Source organism: Dermacentor albipictus, chromosome 8, assembly GCF_038994185.2.
Source record: "Dermacentor albipictus isolate Rhodes 1998 colony chromosome 8, USDA_Dalb.pri_finalv2, whole genome shotgun sequence".
Classification (NCBI taxonomy): Eukaryota; Metazoa; Arthropoda; class Arachnida; order Ixodida; family Ixodidae; genus Dermacentor; species Dermacentor albipictus.
In genome coordinates this window covers 40,865,001-40,886,251 of record NC_091828.1, presented here as the reverse complement: position 1 = coordinate 40,886,251, position 21,251 = coordinate 40,865,001, and the positions used below count along the sequence as shown (strand labels likewise).

At 44.2% G+C, this 21,251-nt stretch overlaps 1 protein-coding gene across 6 annotated transcripts in view; it reads right to left on the bottom strand.

The window, feature by feature from the left end:
- sick (sickie) overlaps positions 1-21,251 on the bottom strand; it is a 1,048,559-nt gene that overhangs the window by 780,293 nt on the left and 247,015 nt on the right. For all 6 annotated transcript variants that reach the window (XM_070523275.1, XM_070523272.1, XM_070523274.1 and 3 more), the window contains exons 2-3: positions 7,439-7,556; positions 450-502 (exon numbers count right to left, since the gene is read on the bottom strand). In XM_070523275.1, coding sequence (XP_070379376.1) covers positions 450-502; positions 7,439-7,556 — 171 coding nt within the window. The remainder of the gene's footprint in view (positions 1-449; positions 503-7,438; positions 7,557-21,251) is intronic.

Sequence of the window (21,251 nt, the reverse complement as noted above, 5' to 3'; positions counted from 1 at the left end):
CCGGAGCACCTGCTGTTCTTGAAGAGTTCTCATTGGCGGAAGCGATGAGGTGTGCAACAGAAATAGACAAAGTATATGGAATCTGAGCATTTCCCTCTTCGAAAGTCCGTGGTAGAGTTCATTTCACTGCTGAGCCCGTTTTACTCATGAAACTTCCCTGCCAACTGAAGTGAAATTTGGCAATAAATAGTTGCAGGGAACCAACCGCTTTATTTCAGTTCAGTCAAGAATTAGGCACGGAAAGTTTTAAGTACGAACTATTTGCAGCCTCACGAAGGAATAGTGGCTTGCAGTTATGAGGGCGTGGGCGGGGCTTCACTGCAGACTTAAGTTGTATCCGACTTTAGAAGACTCGTGGCTGCCAGTAGCCATTTGAAGCTAGCGAAACAAAATAAGTGACGGAAGTTTCTGGTGAATTCTTTACCAATCAATGAATATGCGCCACTCACCATTTGGTCGTTTGTCTTGGGCTTCCTGTTGATGTCTGGTACCTTGACACCGGCTGAAAAAAACAAACAAAAGAGTATTGGGGTAAGTTGAATATAGGATAATTGCAAGCATGGGTGTGCAAACCAGTCGTAAGACTGGACATTGCCCTAAATTGTGCTATGGTCATTTTTATTAACCGTTGAAGGTTTGAAGACTTTACGCAATTGAGAAACTATCACAAGCATATTTTATATTGTACAAGCGCGGTGTTGTAAGAATTCAATCCATGTTCATTCATTGGCTTGCAACAGTTGGTGCTGTATGGAAACTTTTAAAAAGCGCTTCAAAAATATTAGATTCGCTTTCCGCTCTACAGTACTCGCCAAAATATGACCGCGATAGTGAAAGTCTGAATGGGCTCGAAAGACCACCATGGTTTCAGAGGTCTCAGAATTCACAGCTTCAGAGACAGTGTTCCACTATCAAGCGTGGCTTCAGTGGCAGTATCTTTGGAGCGATTAGGGCGTTGCCCTTGAATCTGTGGATGTGTACGAGTATGCGTGTATATTAAATTTCTTCTGTGAATGATTTCGTGTTTCACAGTGAAGCTACTAGCCTCTAGTTGGTCGGGCTTCTTTTTTGTGGCGCGCTCACTTGAAACACGGCAGCTGGAAATAGTTTCTGTTTGAGTTACCGTGTGACAGAATTATGTTTGCTAGTATATTCGAACTGCAGTATGAGGCTATCATGTCTGCAGCTTGTGTGCAAGTCGTACATCGCGAATCGTCTCAGGCAGTTAACCTTCAAACATCAATTTGGTTGAACAAGGCACTTGTACTTGGCGGACGGACCAGAGGAATGGGGATGTATGCCGCACTTTAAAACACGAGCACGTGTGGGTCGTACGTATGTCGCTTGTGCTGCTGGTGCTTGTGCAACGCCGTCTGACGCCAGTTGGAGTGGTAGTACTTCTGTAACGTTCGCACCAGCTTCGCTGTGCACCCATGTTCACAGGATGGAATGAAGGCGGACATATTTAAACGCGTGACCATGTGGCCTCTTATAAATGCACCTTTACTAACTAGGCAGTTATTAGCTGCGGCTGTTTCTCCAGTGTTGCCAAAGGAAACCTTCTAGTGTATCATTTTCAGGTACAAAAGAGCGTGTTTATTAAACGTCGACGCGAGATGGGCAACATTGTATTATGGGTGGGATTTTCTTGGTGAATTCGTAGTGAGAAGCGGAATACCTAAGCTTATTATCAAATTCCTAAAAATGCGCCTCGTCTTTTTTTAGAAAAGATAATTGTGTCGGCTTGACGTTTCAGCACTGCGTTACGTTTTATTTCGTTTTCCTCCCTGAAGATCGTTACAAGTACCAAAGCAGTGCATCCGCATGAATTTTCTCGTTTTCGATATACTTATGCCGAAGCTTAGGGACGGCCAAAGCCCCAAGGAGCCTAGCCATGAAAAGTCAAATTACTCAGAAATATACTAGTATTAACCCTTTCAGGCGCCACTTGCAATTATGCATAGAAAAAAATCTTTTTATATATAAACATTCTTTTTGGGACCTAAGAAACACAAAACCATCGAATTCTTGAAAGTTATCATGAAACGTTATTATTTGCAACATCGTACACAATTGTGTACAAAGCGCCTCGGTGGTCACAAAATTCACTTGTGGAATGCGAGGAAGCAATTTCTCTCTTTCTTCAGGCACAGTTGCACGGTGCATTTCATGCAGAATATCCGGGTGCCTCGTGTGCACTTCTCGAGCTTGCACCTAATTCGCACCTTCTGGTCGCGGGATTCGGACCAATGGTCAAAGGAGTTGTAGTGCGTGTCGGTGCAAGGAAGCGATATTCTTGCTTTTTTGCCCTATCTTTGGTTGTGGTGCTTGGATCTCTGCAAGAGAAGGCCTTCCACGCTTTTCCTCGGGTAGCACCGACTTAATTAATGCTTCGGCAGCTTGCAAGCAAGCGAAAATTCATCAAATATAGGAGTTTCGCTCCAGGCAACATTTGATTGTCATGGTGGTAGTTCAGCCAAGAATTGCAGATACCCAGGTTCACAAAAGGAAAAAACACTCTGTGTCCACTTCTTCAGCTTGCGTTTCCCCTGCAGCAGCATCTTCCTCTTCTGTGAGGTTGGTGAACGCAGCTGCAACGCAGGCGTCGGTCGCTTCGCACGTGGCTTCTTCTTCGTCACTTTCCCCAACGTCTGAAACATTTATCAACAATGAGCTCCAAAAGCCTTTCAGCTGTCGTTTGGGTTTTCTTATTCTTGTTTGCATTGTAGAAAGAACGACGAATGGCCAAAAAACCTGGAAAGAAAATCAAAGCAACTCTCAGCGTTCTTCATTTCTGCAGCGACCACGGCGCTTTGTACACAATCGTGTACACATGCGCGTGCGAGCGTTAGCGTTCGGTCATCTCCTCAGAAAGGATAAAATTATCACTCCTCGGTACTTCATATGATGCACAAGCGCGTCTAATTTTTTTTCGCTTGCCACAATAAAAAAAAAGCGGCTCTAAAAAAATAAGAACTTCACTCACCGCTCTTTGCTGCTCCGGCGTCCGCCATTTCTTGTTTTGATATGGAAATCTTCACCGAAATGCGACAGATGGTGCCAAAAATGCACATGGTTGTCAGTTTAAAGTTTGGGAATGTGCTAAAGCCAACCTAATAGAAAATTGCGTGCCCTAAACGCGAAAAAAACAGCAGAAGTACAATGTACACAATTGTGTACAAGGCGCCTTAAAGGGTTAAGTTGCGTAGCTTGTTCGCATGTGGAACAAAACCGCGTCACGAAGCGTTACTTATTTCCATGTTGATCTTACGTTTTTGCTCGCGCAGAAGGCAAATTACAAATGTTCCTGCGTAACCAGTTCAGCTTCGTTCATTCTCATTTAGCTGCCGCGCTATATATTGTTACTTGCTATAGGGATTCTCACGTGCAAAAAAGAGGAAAGAATGACCACACAGTGCGCGCGGCTTAAACTTCGGCAGCATTAGTATAAACCAATGCCTGAGCCTCGTAAAAAAAGAAAAGCAATTGGCGTTGGCCTTCTGCATTAGAGAGTGTCTCGCTTTTTCGTTTTTCATCGCTTCAAACGCCCCCCGCATCGTGATGTAGCCTCGCGATGCTCCCGTTTGGCTTTTCCCCCTGTCCAAGTTTACCCCGAGGCTTACAGTTGGGGAAGGGCCGCGCGCGCCGTCCCCTGTGGGGAAAGAGGGACGCGGGAAGGAAGGAAGCGCAATCACCCTCCTCCCTCCCTAGATGGCGCCTTGGTCGGCGCGCTCCTTCCTTCCCCCCAAAATCGTCGAACGTTCCGATGCAGGCGCTGTAGCGCAAACGCGGGAGCGCCCGCTCGGGCGGCGGTAGTTGCTCGGGGAGTCCAATTGGCATTCCGGGTAAACAGATTTTCACCCACACGCGCCCGCGCCGCGCTTGCACACACAGGCACCAGTTCGAGACGTTAACGGTGCGAACGCGCCTCGCCTGCTTCCCCGCCATCGCCAGGCGCTGAGTCACGCCACGAGGTTTCGTACCCGCCTCGCAATTTACTTTGCCGCTGCTGTTCCTTCTCCAAACGTTTGTTTCTTTTTTAGTGGGCTATGTCTTGAACCCAGACCGATGTGCGCGTACTGGGATGCAGTGTATGTGCAGCAGTTCGCTTTTGAAGCTTGTTTCTGGTCAGAAAGCGCGGATTTTCGCATCGAGTGCTGGAGTTTGATGGAAAAAAAGTGTTTTATTGTCTCTTGGCAAGCTGTCATCTGCCAATAACGCTGTCACATCGCGACCGCCCTTGCGGATATAAGGAAAAACAGAAGTCGACTGCCATTTGCACTGAGCTACGTCAAGAACGTCGGGGCCCACCCAGGAGAGTCGTGTCCACAGGGAGCTTCTTTATTTTTTCTTGTTTTATATTCAGTGACAGCAAAACAGAAACAAGGGCTTTTTTGAATAAAAAAGAAGGAGAAAGGTTTTTTCATCAATTGTATAGCCTCCAAACGACACTATCGGCTGGAGACATCTTTTTAAGAGTCCTTTCTCGATTAATTCTTATCCTTGTGCTTACGACTCCACGATTCTTAATTGACGACTACGTGTCATCAGCGGTTGTACACGCCAATATTAAGGCAATATGTAGGGACGCTGGTGACAATTTTTATATCCATACTGCGCACGATGGCTAACGGATACCAACAGCGTTTTGAGGTCAGGCAGGGGTTTGTGATCCATAATTAGACTTTCAAACGTGTCGGGTCAGGACAATACTTGTGAACGGGAATTAGGAGCTCAGAAATGTCGTTTTGCTACGAACCCTCATTAGAATATAGTAGTGCCAGTGGAACACGCAAAGGAATCTTATAGTTTACTAGCGAATAAATTAATAATGAAGACATACGTCACTCTGCAACTGGAGAAATAAAACACTAGTTCATGCCTAGCTTTAAATCGGGCCCTCTGAAACTTTTTTTGTTAATTGTTATAGACTGAAGCTAGAATACGTCTGCTCCCTTACGAAATATCTAGAATTCCTAACGGCCACTGTACTATCGAAAGCACCACCGACGAAGAAACAGAGGTTGAAAGGCACTGGCATGCACACGGGCTTCACAGCCGCTGACGAAATTTTGAATACTCTAACACTGCAGTGACTGTTTGGCGCTACTAAGCCCAAGTCACGTGATCACATCTCGGCCATGGCCGCTGCACTTCGAGGGGGTCTTATACAAAAGCGCTCGTGTACTGAGATTCGGGTGCACGTTAAAGAACCCCGAGAGGCGAAAATTATTCATGAGTGCCCCGTTACGGCATGCCTCGTAATCTCATCGTATCTTTTGGCACGTAGGAAACCAGAATCTACGAGGCTATCATTTTCAAGTATTACAAAATTAAAAAAAAAATTGGTTGTTGCGGATGTCGTAATTGTAGTCGTTGATCCGGATTACTCGAAGCGGCGGAGATTATTTGCACTATAAATTTAAACACATAATGAACAATCTTTACGAAATTGAACGAATTACCTTCTTAATTAATTACTTTAAGCCACATATTGAAATTTACGATTTGTAGCTGGTGAGTTGGCAAGGCATATTCATTAGAATCAAATTCTGAGGATGGGAGGGTACTTCAAATATTCGGCATCAAACTCGCGGTAAAAACGCACTGTTGTTCCACTTATTTTTTTAAAAAAGCGCTCTTTTCTGCTTTGAAGCACAAAGGTAGGTGGAACGCCCATGTATTTCCTTGCGCACTTTCGCGGTACGCATCTAGAATTTGGTGTTATCTTGAAAATTTATTATTAGTGGATACGCGTCTTGAAAACTCACGTGCTAGAATTCGCAAATTGCAATATGTAGCGTAAAAAATTAGGAAGTTAATCAGTGAATTTCCGACAATTAGATAAATATGTGTTTGAATTTCTCGGGGAAGTAATGTCCACCTCATTGAGTATTCCAGCTCGAAGTAATGATTGGAATACAGGAGGAGGAGTACATGATTGGAATAAACTGCCGCTCGAAATTGTTACAGCAACGCCATCTGTGTTCGTAACTTTGTTGTCGAAACATTTATATCTTTAGCTCTAAAATGTGTTTCGCTTCGGACAGAATAGGAGATTAACCTTTCCTGTCCGCGGCTTTTTGCCTTACTCGCTGTTCTTTTTTTTCATTACATTATTCTAATTATAATTATTATTAATATTATCATTGCGTCGTATTATGTACTAAAGTGTATTTATATTGTATTTCATAATAACCTCTAGTGTAATGTTGTGTTAAGTACTGCGTTTTCAATATCAATATTTTGTTGTATTGTGTATTAGATCTATCCTTTTGTAACATCAATCATCTGTATTTCCATCATTTGTATACTCCTTCCCCCTACTCTAATGCCCAACATTGGGCGCTGTAGGTATGTAAGCAAATAAATAAATAAATAAATAATAGAATTATGTCATCTGCCACATGTGATTTTTAAACATTCTGTAAATGAAGAAGTGACCTCCCAGTGTAGTGTCTATAGGATGGTCGGCACAAGACCAATAACAGTAACGCTCTATTGAAAAACAGTCAGTGTCAAAAAGAAATACATTGTACACGTGATGATACTAGCTACTTGCATAAGTACCTGTATTGCAAGTACTTAATAGAAGTACTTATACTAAGCAGCTATCACGAGTAGTACTTGTGTTACTGAATATTAATCATGGCACCCAGCGACAAGAAGAAGAAAAATACATGGGTAGATTGCTACACCACGCGATTTATAGACAAGATTGATAAAAGTTTATTAGAGCATAGAGAAGCAATGAGAAAAAAGATCGGCAAAATCATGTGGCGTCTAAATGGAGATTTGAGACGACAGGTGTGATAAGAAAAAAACTCGGGTACATGACATAAACTACAGAAACGACCCGGCATGTATTAAATATCTTTCTTGGTTCGAAGGACAATTACGATCAGCATTTCTAAACAAGTGCTGCAGCTTTATGGCCTCCACTGGTGTGCGCATTAGATTAAGGAAACAGAAGAAAAATGGGGGGGGGGGGGGTGGAATCGCAACTGATAATGTCGCCCACTGGTTTAAAGAGAGAATACTGTACCCGGCTGCATATAGCGACAATTGAATTTTTCTGTGCACATTGATATGGGTGACTCATACAAATTCTGTATACTATCTAGTTACATTCCGTATGCCTTACCATCAACGTCAATATATTTCATCTACACACTTCATTTTGTATTTGGACTTTTTGGTGGTGGGGGTGTTATATGAAAATGGCGTACGCATATGCATATGGAAGGTCATGCATCGGTCATGCAAGGTCATGCGTAGGTTTACTTAGCACTGAACAAGCAACGGTAGTCGGAAACCATATTGAGGGAGGGGTAGAAGGATGTATGTGCGCTGCAGTCGACCTAATTCGGCAGATAACGATCATGTGAAATAAAGAGTGGCGATTAACTAATTAACCCTGACTTCTCATGCGCCTTACCAACTGCATCGATGACGTCAGCGAGCAGCACTCCATCCGTGATGTCGCTCTGCAGGTCCTGGATGTAGCGCTTGTAGCGACTACGCTCCAAGTAGTGGTTTGCCCAGTCCGTGTAGATCTGCGCGCAATGGAGAGAATAGATCTCAGATGAACTGGTATATGATAGAACCATGATGCCTCCATGGCATACAAATATTTATAGTAGGTTTCCGAGGCGATTAGGTGCGCGTTAAGAAAGTAAAGAAATATGCCTGTCTATAGCAGTCTGAAGCTCAAGGTTTTATAGTTGTTCCAGAAATGACACAGGCATTTATCGTAAGTGAGCTTCTTCGCAAAGAAACATTTTTTCTTAAGCGTGTTGAAGCATCTTCGTCGACTATAAAACATCATGCGGCGATCAATTAAATTGCTCAGTCGATAAATTTAGAAATTAAATCTTGCCATACCAAATATTTGTGCTGTTTAGTTAGGCGCAGTGCACGCTGCCTCATAATTAGCGATGACAATGCTTACTTCGCAAAAAATGGTGACACCATAACTTCGATGACCAAGTATTTGCGGAGACTAAAAGCAGAAAGAAAAAGAAGAAAACAAGCATTTTTTATAAGTCATGTATTTTATTTCAGAAGTATTTTTACCGCCTATCAAGAATATCAACGAACGAAAACACCAGAGAACTTCCCGAGCTGAATACCAAGGAAATTCGTAGCAGCCTCCACGATAACATATGCGTAAAACACTGACAAAAAAGAAAGAATGCAACGGAAACAAGAAATTCATTGTAGGACTCGTTAGGTATTCAGGTCATGCATAAGCTTTACTCTCTTTATCCAAAAAAAATAAGGATTTATTAAATATTTTTTTTTACTTCATACACGAACATATATAGTGCGGGCTTCATGTGAATTGTGGAAAAAAAATATTCGAGCAAGGAAGAGAAAAAAAAAAGAACTGCCGAGCTCATTAGACGCTCATCCATTACACCGCTTCCTGACTTGTTTTCCAGGAGAGAAAGTTTGACAGCTGTTCGACCCTACCGAACGAGTCCCTAATGAACATACTAGACGGTTACTACTCCAGGGACATGTCTACTTCGAATGCACAAAATATAACATGAACAAGACAACATAAGAGAAACATAATTTGTGCCTGCCTGGTAGCTTGTAACTCCACAAACACACACAAAAAAGACATTTTGTGAGACTTACGTCAGCTTTTGGGAAAGCGCCAGTGTTCAGACACGGGATAATTGGAATGCTAATTAGAAATCAATCGGTCTACCTTAACACAGCTTTTCCCTTCGAGAAAGAAGAAATGAAAGAACGACAGAAATCCAGCAGGCAGCATGCAAGATGTTTCAGTGAAGTCGGAGTAATTCCTAAAAGCAGTACAAGTTTATATGTGGAGCCTAGATTTGGTTTTGGCGAGCCATTCTTTGCCCAACCGGCATCTTCTGTGATAATCGACCAATAATTTTGCAATTACGAACAATTACAATGTTAAGTGTCATACAGAACCAAGGCAATTATACAGATGTAATTACAATGTTAAACCAAACTGGGCGGTGGTTGAAGTGGTGGTCGAAGGAGAGCGGTAGCAAGTGAGCCTGGCCACGTGAATGACGTTGTTTCATGCTGACGACGACATGGAGCGGCTCGCAGTGATGATCATAGACGTGCTGTCAATCACTTATCACGCCACGAGGTATGGACCGGCGTTACGGGACAACAGCTTCTCGAAGAGCTCCACGTGACGTGTTGGCCACCAAATGAACGCCAGAGAACCCAGATGAAAGTGCGCTTCCTGGTGACGGCGGTTACGAGAGGCAGTAACGGCGCTGTACTGATCTCTTCTATTTTCTACTTTAAAACCACTCATCACGACGGCGGTCATAAACACGCCTCTGATCCTTTTGGGAGGCGTGGAGCCGAGGGCGGGCGAGCTGGCGCGCGTGTTCAGTGGGCACATAAACAGTCACTGGCAGTAGGTGCAGTCGAAGGGAGCAATGCTTCCAGTGACAAGGCGGGCTCTCGGGCGTACAAAGTATAGTACGGTGACTAACCGGCTGTCTTATGCCGGGGTAAATTATAGGCCTATGCCACATGTCGTGAATGAAAACCACAGTCATGGCGGTCTTCCGCAACGTGCTTCGAGAGGATGTCATTGACCCTCTGCTTGAGACGCTCAGCGAGAACGTTTGTCTCAGGATCGCATGAAGTGCTGAACTTGTGCTTGGTCGAGCACGAGCTGACGATGTTGTCGATGACCGAAGAGAGAGAGTTATGACCACAGTTGAGTGACAAATTGGTGTGGAACAACGTGTACTATGGTAACGTTGTTGTGGAGAAATTGTGTGACGTCAGCAGAATAACTTGTCGGGAGCACTCGTGTTATTGTTTGCTGTGCTAAGTAATTATTTCATTGAACATACCTCATTGCAGAATTAGAGGCATACTGCTGCAGACATATTTCTTTAGAAGATATTCTGAGACTAGCACTGTGGTAAGGAAATATGCCCCAACAACATGCCACGAAAATTTTCTTAGAAAACGTCCTTTGGTTGAATTAACAATGCAGCTGAGCTCTATCGTCTGGAAGAAGCATAACTGTGATTTAAAGCGTTCGTTGTTTACGCGAATCACCAGAAATTGGTGAGCTTGAAAAAAAAAATTGAAGCCGAAAGTTTAGAAATTCGTAAGTCAGCCTGAAAAATGGATATCGCACTTTTGTAAAGCTCATTTCTTATACATTATTAAAAGTACACATTTGAAAGATTAGTTGACAGCTTACGGGAACATAATGAAGTGTTTAAGACGGTTTCGGAAAAGTTCTAGGTGCATAGAAAGGAGTGGTGTATTTCACGGTGATGTATATTACAAGAATTTTGTGGGCTTTAGTTATCAACCTAGGTGTACTTTCCATAATTCTAATATAATTGATTATTCCTGAGTTAAATGGATTTGGATATCATGCTTCAGTATTGTTCCATTGCGCAGTTTTCAACAATTTTGGTAACACAATTGACGGCCTGTATGAACAGGAAACTGGTTTGGGTAGACGACAGATTTTAACGTTTTCTTTTCGAAGCAACAATTTCATCACGAACGGTGCTGTGTATGCCCAGTAGGACGGTGTCTTCCGTTCTTGTGTATTTAAATAGAAGCTGCTGAGCTAGCACTTCTTCTCAAGCACTTTGTATTATAAGGACGGCACGGGTTGAGCTCCTTCGTCCACTACACATAACGTGACCTGCATGGTGGTGCTATTAGTAGCGACTCATTTTTATTGCGAAAGGCATGCGATAACAGCTGTACTCACAGCTGTGATAAAACCATTCGGAAATTCTGAAAATTGTGCTTTTATTTTATTGACTTACAGTACGATTTACTTAAGAAGCGTGAGCAGCGGCAATAGATAACGAAACATGCAGGCTAATTACAACTGCGAAAGCTTGCTGGAAGGAGGAGCCTCAGTTCCACCACCTTTCGAGCATACTTTCTCGCACGTGCCATTGCTGCGTTCAGAAACAAAAGCTTTCGCATCGGTAATCTCACAAACACATCGCTCGCATATACTGAGGCAAGTTGTGCATAATAACGACTCTGCATACGCATCGCTTTAAGCAGCACTTCACAACACTTCAGATGAAGCATAAAACTAACCTCCGAAACTACGTCACAGTTATTCGTGCAAACATAAGTTATGTGGAATTGCTGAAATATATTTATGAAAAGTGCATCTACAAAACAGAACATCTTATTAACAAAAAAAAGTTCAAGAATAAAAAAATTAGAAGCCTAAAGAGATCCCGATTATTGAAACTGTGATAAGGACATTGAGGCAGTGTGTCGTGTTTTTTCCTATGACTATGCGGACCAAGATTCTCCTAATCTTATTGGCCTCATGTCCGCATGTTTTAGCGTGCTAAGATTACGTTTCTTCATCGAAGCCCTGCTTGTATAAAACCCTAAAGCAGCATGCTAATATTGGAAAGAAGGTTGCTGCCGTCTTTCACAGACTATATGATATAGCGCATTCTGAAGTTCAAAGTAGCATAAATTTTGTGCAGTCATTTGAAACTGTGGCAGGAGTTGTCAGCATGAGCGATAATCTTCACATAAAATTTATTCGTTTACTTTTCGTTGACGTTTTGTCGCACGCAATATTGACTTTCTACTACAAAAGCTGAATTTGACTGAGTAAAACGTAATATATTGCGCAGTGTTTATGTGCAATGGCAAAGTAATAGTCTAATTATATCTAGCAATTCTAAACTCTTAGCCTTCTCAAAACAGGAAAGTTCCTACAGAATACACCCGTTAACTTCAGAATCAAGTACAATGTGGTTAATTTTGACAGTTCGTGTAACTTTAACAGCAATCATGCTAGTAGACACACACACACACGCACACACGCACACACGCACACACGCACACACGCGCACACGCGCACACGCGCACACACACACACACACACACGCACACACACACGCACACACACGCACACACACACACACACACACACACACACACACACACACACACACACACACACACACACACACACAAACACACACACACACGCAAAGCAACATTTACTTGATTTCGTTCTCAAGCTTCTGACATCTCCATGCTTATGATTCAGAAGCACTAAACTATAAGTTAAGGTTATTAAGAGAGCAGGAACGTAACCGTGCTTTGTAAAAAGGGCCAATTACAAAGAGTTGACAACCAACTTCCTAAACAAAGGATACTCATGCACCACCGAGACAGCTATGGGCCCTACGCAGGTTATACGACAGCTCTTGCGCCGCGAGAAAGGAAACAACGTGAAAAGGGGGGGGGGGGACGGCATTGTGATGAATGACGAAAGATTCTCTGTTATTATTCGCTCAGTTCGAGCGAGCATAACGCTTCCTGCAGACGTAGATCTTTCTAAGTCTTTCTCGAAAGGAAAAGACAAGTGGAGAGGAAGAGTTATTAACAGCAAAAAAAAAAGAATATAAGACTGAGGTGGTTCTTGCGTGCACAAGTGCATAGCACGGGGAAAACCGGCGGGTACAGAGCGCCCCGCCCGATAAGCCGACGAGGAGCTCCAAATCCTAGAAATAGAGCGGACGGTGCTGGAAACAGCATGGAAACGATGAACACCAAAATGTGGTCCTTAAACTGCGTAATACCACCGAGTATCAGGTGCTTGTCTCCAGGAAAGAACCGAAGAGGAATCCAGCGTTGTTTGCCTTCTAAGCCGGGAGTAACGCGCGGTGGACTGACAGAGAAAAATGGGCGGAAGGGGTAACTTGAAAAATGAGGAAAGCCCGCGCGGTGTGAAGGAAAATTTAAAAAATCGCGCTGAGGGAACCGAGCTATAGTCGTCACTTATGCAGCGGAGTGCCTAAACAGTCGATTCGTCCGTTGGGAGTTCCGAAGTTTCGAGGGTCGAGTGTTCCACGTATGAAGCAGGAAGCGTCCTCAAAAGAGGAGTCTTGCCATGCTTTCGTCAACATTTGCACTTGACATTTCGGCGAAGTTTTATTCGTCCTCGCGCTCCTCCTAACGGAACATTTCTTTTCCACTTTTTATCTAGCACACATGTATTTAGCGTAGGTGTTTACAGAAACAGATTTGGCAGGGACTTCCCAGAATGACTTCATCATCAAGATTGTCGTTCGTTTAGGTAAACAAGAATGATCAGTGCCGTGTTGCCACACCAGTGACCAAACAACTTATTAAGGAAGACTAAGAAATCAAGCTAGACATTGCGGTTTTCGTTGCTTAGCGTAAGGCAAGACGAAGCCTGCTACTGTGGTTGGAGATGTCTTACTCGATTGCAGAAGATTGAATGCGTCTTCAGGGCACAAGCATTGAAATGTTTACGGTTCAATAATTTATTTTTATTGTGCCGTCTACCCCAATAATTTTTCGAAAGTCAAGATAGTCGAAAGAGTCCGAGTAAGTACTGCCAGCGAATTGGGACTCCGAACGAAATAGTACTGCATCTGTTACTTTGTATGATAGACATCGCTGCCTTGTGAATTGATACTCATGACATACATACTTTATCATATGGCAGGCGTGGTGGTTGCTTGGCGTGGTCATGCATTGTTCATTTAAGGCATATCGATAATACGCAGTTATATATGTAAATTGATGGCAGGGTTTTGTTATCTTCCAATATTGGTTCATCCGGCTAGAGCTCACTTTTATTATTAAGGTGCGCGAAATTGTCCGTCAATATAACTTCTCGGAATGAGCCTGTTTTGCATTTGTGGAATTGTACTCTTTTATTGAATGTGTGTGTTTTTATTGAATGTGATGCCTGCTACTCCTTTCTTAGGAAAACAGCACGCATCACAGATAGCCGGTTCGAGAAAACACACAAACAAGAAAGAATATTATAATTGTGACTGATACTGCAATTATTTATCTCTTCCTTTCTTTCAACCTTGTGTCTTGAAAACGTGCTGTAGGTTAGACACAGGGAATTCGGCGGGTAATTAATTTTGAAACACTGCAATATTATGCTTCCCTCACCCATCGTACTTTATTGACTTGTGTTACGTACCCCTTCAGCAAATTAGTAATCATTATTGACTTATTGAAAAACTTGAAACAAATCAAATGTCCGTTGTCATGAATTATGGTACTAATTCTGTCTCCTATAAATGAACTACATATTTGGGCATTCATGTTGGCAGATACAGTAAAGAGAAATAAACAAGCAATAAGTTAACAAAACATTTCAATTAGGCACTCAAGGGCTGCACACTTTCCTCCTTACAGCAACGAACAAGTTTACGATCTCCTAGAAGGAGGAGTATCGAAATAATCAAATCAGTTGTGCACAATGCTTTAGCACAAGCCTAGTGCACCAAAAACAAACATTTACATCTACTGCATTAGGAGTAGTCTTAAAGAATTGTTCGGGTCCTCCCAAGAAACGCATATTGCACAAAATACACTGTCGAAAAACCAATAATGCTTTGCGCCTGATATTTCAAGGTAAACCTAATTTTCACTTTTCTCCAGCTTTCAATACTCGGACAATGTAAGCTCGATGCAGGCTTGTCAGGAAAAAAAGTAAGGAAGGAAGGCTGTACTTTCGCATTTAACTTTTCTCACCTAACTTGACACAGGAAAGAAAGAGTAGAGCGTTTTAACCAAAAGTTCACCATTTTGAGTAGAGCACCGGAAATTTTATATATGAAGAAACGCCTAGCGGAGTAAGTCGGCGCTGGAAAAACAAAAAGAAGAAAGAAAGAAAGAAAGAAAGAAAGAAAGAAAGAAAGAAAGTAAGAAAGAAAGAAAGAAAGAAAGAAATAGAAGATATAAAACAGGACAAATCCTAAAGCGGCAGGGTAAGGGGTGATTTCTGGAGCAGACGACATGTACGTGGCCGACATTCGCAATGGCCGCAGACGACGCTTGGCGGGTCGAGAACAGACGACATTTAGACGGCAACCACGGCGATGGCACCGAGCGAAGTGCACGGTGTATATGGAAGAGGACGCCATGAAGTCCGCTCTTTCAATGGCGACCCCTAAACGACCACTTTGAGGGGGAATAGGAAATGGCCCTTCGGCCCCCTGTGTCGTCTGGGCGTTCTCCCATCTCTTCGTGAATTCCCAGCTTGCCTCCGCGCTTCCCGTTCTCGTTTGCTCTTCGCGTTTATAGAAGCACGACTATATCGACGTCTTGCTTCGGTATATATGGACTATTTGGTGCCGACCTTCATAGAATAAAACGAACAATAGAGCCTGAGGCGAAGCGTGCAATGGTCCATTGCAAAGGCTGACGGTTTGGTCAGGAGGGCGCCGTAACCTTCCTTAAAGCGCTGTGTAAATCGATTCGCACGCAAGTTATGTGATGGCAAAGGGCAGAAAAGGCATACAACTGCGCAAAGTACGAACTCGAATGCGAACTCAAATGAACAATGCGCGCCCTTGGCAAAGATATTGCGTCGCAGGTTATGAGAGCAGTGAAACTGATTCTAATCAAAATGACAGCCCTATCACATGTGCTGCTCACCCTAAAGTATCGCTGCCGGGTAAACTCTATTACCAGAAAACACAAAGCACGTGACCATGCCTAAGAATTCTTTTCTCCATCCAGCGCGTCAGCATGACTCAAGCTCGTATCATACAGGAAACGTGAAAGCACTCCAGTTTTCTGTTGACCTGCGGGCACTATTTTCATTGTAATGTAATTTAGCGACCTTCCCTAGCGTGACGATTCTATGCCGTTTCCTAGCGATACTGTAGCTTGAAAGTTGCGCAAGCTGCAGGTACGTTTTCTCTAAGGATTAGCCCAAACCAAGACTTCACTGCACTGAGAAGGCGGTGCTCTGTCCCCACAAGCCCATAATAGTAAAAGGAATCGTTACTCCCGATCTTCCCGTATCACAGCGTCCGCCTGATGAATGATATGCAACGTAAATAACGACATAATGACTGATTAGTGCTCATAATCTAGCAAGAGGTACAGTACCAGGGCAATTCCCATTTATTAGGTTGCCGTTTCTTTCTGTAAAAAAAAAAGACTATAAATGTCACCTTGAATCAAGGTTGACATTTGGATGAGTTGGTAAGGGCTTATAATAACAGGAAGGTAGCGCCAAGACAACAACGCAGGAACACAGGAATAATTTGGCATTCGAAATGACGAAAACATTCGTTATTCAAAAAGCTCGTGGAACCTGCATTAGTGTGCCTTCAGTGGCTTTATGGCGAATATACATAAACTTTCTGCAAGCGTAATGAGACCTGCCTGAGTAATGGGGTTATACCTTTGAGCCTTTTGACGCCTCTGCTGTGGGCCACTTTTCTGTCCCTTTGGTATTGGTCTTTTTTTTTCTATTTCCTTCACCGGTAAGAAGTGGCTTTCGTTTGGTTGTGACGAATGCGAAGCTGGTTCTGCTTGCTTTTTATGCCCCTGTTGGTTGGGGTAGACTATTAGTTGCGAGTAAGCGCTTTGAGTATCCATTCTTCTGCTTTCTTGTTGCTTTCGCGGTTCGAGAACGTCTGCCGCCGAGGCAAGCATTCAAATCAATGTAGCTGCAGAGTATTTAGTCTAACGCCATTAATGACCAATGTCTGTGTATATGTAGTGGTCAACATCTTTTATCGAATAAGGCAATGGACACCGATAGGAACTAAACACCGGAATCATAAACCCATGCGCGGGTCCTCTAGCCCTCTCGCTCCCTCCTGCCCTCTCTCCTCATTCCATGTCGCACAACACAGACACCCATCGCGCACGCAAAGTCTGAATTCATATTATACGTTGCTTCAAAACAGTGAATTCGTTGCACTTTCCCTCTTCTTGATAGAACGCCGCAGACGAGACGATTTCGTCATGCGTACGCAGTGTATTGCATAGAATGTGAGTCAATATGAAGTTAAAAGCTACAACTGCAACCTCACTGAATGCCCTTGGGTTTTGTCAATACGAAGTACAGCCGCGAAAAGGGTAATCTGAGAAATACAATGAAATATGCGAATGGGCTATTATTTTACTCTCGGCTTCTGCGCTCCCAACTTTCGCGTCACAACTCTGGCAGTTCCACAATGGCACAAAGCGAGGAAGGAGCAGATCGTATGATGAGTGCGACGCGTGCATTAAGTAAAACGGCGGGATCCAGGCCACCGAGCTATAAGCTTCATGACAGAAGCGTGCGCTACCTTATACGGACAGCTTCCTCTTCCAGACGACCGTCAACCTCCTCACTGACGCGACTTTTCGCCGCCAGTGCAGACGCGAAGGCAACGCGAAAAAGACACAACCACACAGAGAAAGCGCGAACAGTGTAAAAGACGGACGATCCCGTCTTACGGCCCTAAGCCAGCCACTCCGCGCCGACACACGTCGACACGAGCCCCGGATATGGAAGCCGCGACATCTGAAAGGACGTGGCCGTGACAAACCCCGGGTAGGTGGTTCCGGATCGACACACGGAGAAGAACGGCGGCGAAGGACGGAGAGACCGCGGCGTGGGGGGGATGCCGGCACGACACGACCATAAAGCTTACCGCGTCTATGGCTCTGGTCGCGCATCTCTCTTCATTTGAAAAGGACGCCGCCGCCGAGACTCAAGCTCGGGGTTTTCTGGCGAGAGCCGCATTCCCCGGAAATTGGGTGCAGCGACTGAGTGGCGTCGGCGACGACGGCGGGGACGACGACTGCGAGAGGCAGTGAGCTCGAGCTACCCGCTGAGGCGGCTGGAGAGCTGGGACGTTCAGCGGCTATGTCGTTCACGTTCCCGAAGCTGCCGCAAAGGTCGTCTTCTTAAAACCGCCCGATTGACCAGAACGCGGAACGCACTGTTGAGGTGTTAAGTAAAGCCAGGTCATACGTCAAGCCTTCAGTCGGGTCGTCCTCGCGTGAGCCCAGGTAGCTCTGCACCATACTTTTCTGATGTTTTCAGCACAGAATTTGGATATATAAGAAGAATAAGTCTTACATCATGAATGTCTACGCTAGCTTGATGCTTCAGCAAATCAATGTTTTTCTTGGGCTTATATTTCGTGCTAGATTCAATGAAATCTATTGATTCTCCAACCCATTACTTCGCTGGGACGATCAGCCACCTGACATTTATTTACATGACGACGACAACAACAGCTTTACTGCTTAACAAGTCAGCCCTTCCGCTAATCTATGTGGTTGGCTTTCTACGCCTTCAATGATAACTTCCCATGTTGCAATGAGGATGTGTTTAGACTTCTAACGGTGCGCCAGAAGTTAAAATAAATACGCATCTTATGCTGCTTGAATCCCCCTTGTTTTAAGTTATAATCTCGTCATTGCACAGAAAATTAATATTGCTTCTCTTCAGAATAGGGGTCATACCTCGATCCAATGCCGGGCATCTCTGACAGTGTGATACGCAAAAAAACATGCAAACAAATTGAACAGCGATATTAATAAGAGGTTTCCTTCAGCCATTTTGACTTTGCTGGTGTCGCCCAGCCGGCTTTTCAAGATTTCACGTTAAGTTGTTACTGGTGAAACTGCGCTACCCGCTGTGGTTACTTAGTGACTGTGGTGTTGGGCTGCTAATCCCGAGGTCGCGTGATCAAATCCCTGTCACGGCGGCCGCATTTCGATGGGGGCGAAATGCGAAAACACCCGTGTACCTAGATTTAGGTGCACGTTAATGAACCCCAGGTAGTCCAAACTATTCAGGAGTCCTCTACTACGGCGTGCCTCATAATAAAATCATGGTTTTGCCACGTAAAATGGCATAATTTAATTTTATTTTAAATGCGATTTTGCTCATGGCGGGGCAGTAAGAACACCAAGTTGTCATGTGTAGTTTACGGCTCTTTCTGCATTGATTACATTTCTTAATGACTCGGCTGGAGCGACAGTATAGCCTTTAAAGCTGACCTAAGCAAAGCGAGATTACATTTTTTTCTTTTTGATTTCACAAGTTTTCAAGAAATGGTGGCCAAGACGCTACTGAGCCCTCTATGTAGCATTCAAAATGAAAATGCACATTTGCTCACCAAGCGAAACATCTCTAGCTGGTGTTGCTTTTGTTGCTGAGTTGTTATAAAAGTGTTGGTTATCTTACGGTGACAGAATTGCGATATATTTCTGAAGAAACAAATCTTCAATGTCTTTGTCTCCCATCACGTACCTTTGTCTTTAAGAATAGGCAATATAATAAGATTAAGAAAAGGAAGGAAAATTCTACTTTTTAGTGCATTTTCTTATGTTTACTATGTTGGGTAGAATATTGCACTAATTCCATACGAGGTGGCACAATGCTCAGCAGAACTTAACGCTTCGCTGACAGACACGTCCACTTACTGCGCCCAACTTCCTCACGTGAGACATTGCGCGCTGAAATAAAGACGGAAATGGAAGGGCGGCCCTTCGGATGCCGCTTGTCACCGGCCGGCGCCGGTGACAGCAAAAGTGAATACAAAGTAGAATGGACGGCGGACAGGCTCCCTTCCAGGTCTTGTTTCGCAGCGGATTTGCTAAGGTAACGCGACGTCCGCCAGGTAAAAACTCGCTATCTTTTTTTCTGTCAACGCTACGGGCCGGTTTGAGCGGCGAAGTGCGACAGAAGGACCGATTGCTGGAAGCAACGTTTTTAAAAACTTTTTAACTTTTTATTCTTACAGAAGAACACTTTCTTTAGCTAGTGCAATAGAGTACGCTGCGACAGCACTGAGTTTAGATATCATTGCATTACGAACATCTGGCTTCGAAGGTTTTCGGACGGCCTCAAGCTGCGAAAATCTGAAAGAATTCGCGGCCTACGCACTTGGAGAATTAAAGTAGCGCTTGGTACGCGCCACGCTCTCAAAGTGTAGAGTGGAGGTCTCGATTGCAGACTGCGTGTTTCTGCCTCGAATTGTTGAGCTATTATTCTTCGCAAGCACAGGATGTTTGCGGGTACACACACACACGTGCAGCTGATAGATGTTACATTACGAAAGCGCATCGACTCTGTGATAGCATTTTCCTCAGACGTGGAGTTTAGCAAGTAATGCTACCAATCGTGTAATACAATTGATAGCCCCGTGAGATACGGAGTGAACTGTGCGCTGTGATGAACTGCTTATTTATGCGAGTGTTTATCTCCGCGTGATAAAAGGAGACGCTGGGGTGGAGCACTTGCCGGCATTCCTTTGAAAGCTAGGACGCGTCCGTGCATTGCGCCATTGAGCTCCTCCTCCTTAGACGTAGAATCGATATATATTATAGCTTAGCACCCGTGTGTTCGTGCGTTAGTATAGTACACGTCCTCTGTACTTGTCATTTGTGCTTGCATTTTATCCTCCTCTGCACGTTAATCTAAATCGCAGAAAATCAATTCTTGCAAATCGTTGCATGCTCTGTCAGGCAATCGACAAGAACAACACTGTGATGGTGATATGCACTGAGACTTCCAAGAAACCGCAGTTCTCGCGCTAACAATGACAAGAAACATATTGTCTTTTAGGCGCCATTGAGCCTGGAACCGGTAAAAAAAAAAACGTGCTCGCCATGAAAAACGGACCTTCACATACTTGATGCTGTTAATATGGCTTCAACCCCAATACTGCATAAAACAAGCAAAAGAAAACACGGACGGACGTGTAGTAAGCGTATTTACACACTGTAGTCTATAGGTGGAGTCTCCTGTTACTGTGCAGCGTAAAAAAAAAAAAAGACGTGCGCTTAAGGGCGTATCTTTGTCCTTTGGCTAACACCCTGAACCTTAAGGGACAAGATCGAATGCTTGACGGAGATGTATTAATACAGTTTTCTTTTTCGGCGACTTCTTGTCGCAAGTAAGAATGGTGAGAGTACGACAGACCACACGAAGGCCGCACGAAATAATTGGTAACTATCGCTGTCGAACTCTCGTGTGAGATAGTTTAATACGTACTAGATGGTTAGAATTTCCACACAGTTCCTAAGCTACGGCATGTTTCATTGGAGCAGATAATTTTGGAATCATGACATGCAGTAAGCCATCCGCGAGAACCAGCAGTTCCTGTGCTAAAAATAAATAACCGCGGATAATGTTCTATATGCGCCGTTGACCCTGGCACGGAAGGGAGGGCCGCCTTGGAAAGGGATCCTTGCCCACGTTTAGGCAAAATTTGGCGCCAGCTGGAACGGCCCGTATTTGGGTGAGGCCGGGGGACCACCCAACCGGCCCCAGCCGCGCTACAGCGTCCGTGGCGCCGCGCGCGAGAAACCGGCGGGGGCGCGACCTACCGAAATAGACTCCCCGATACGGGTCGCTTGGAGAGGACCCCTCGCTGGATGCGTCGAAGGTGAGAGCGAGTTGCCTCCTGGAACATGAGCCA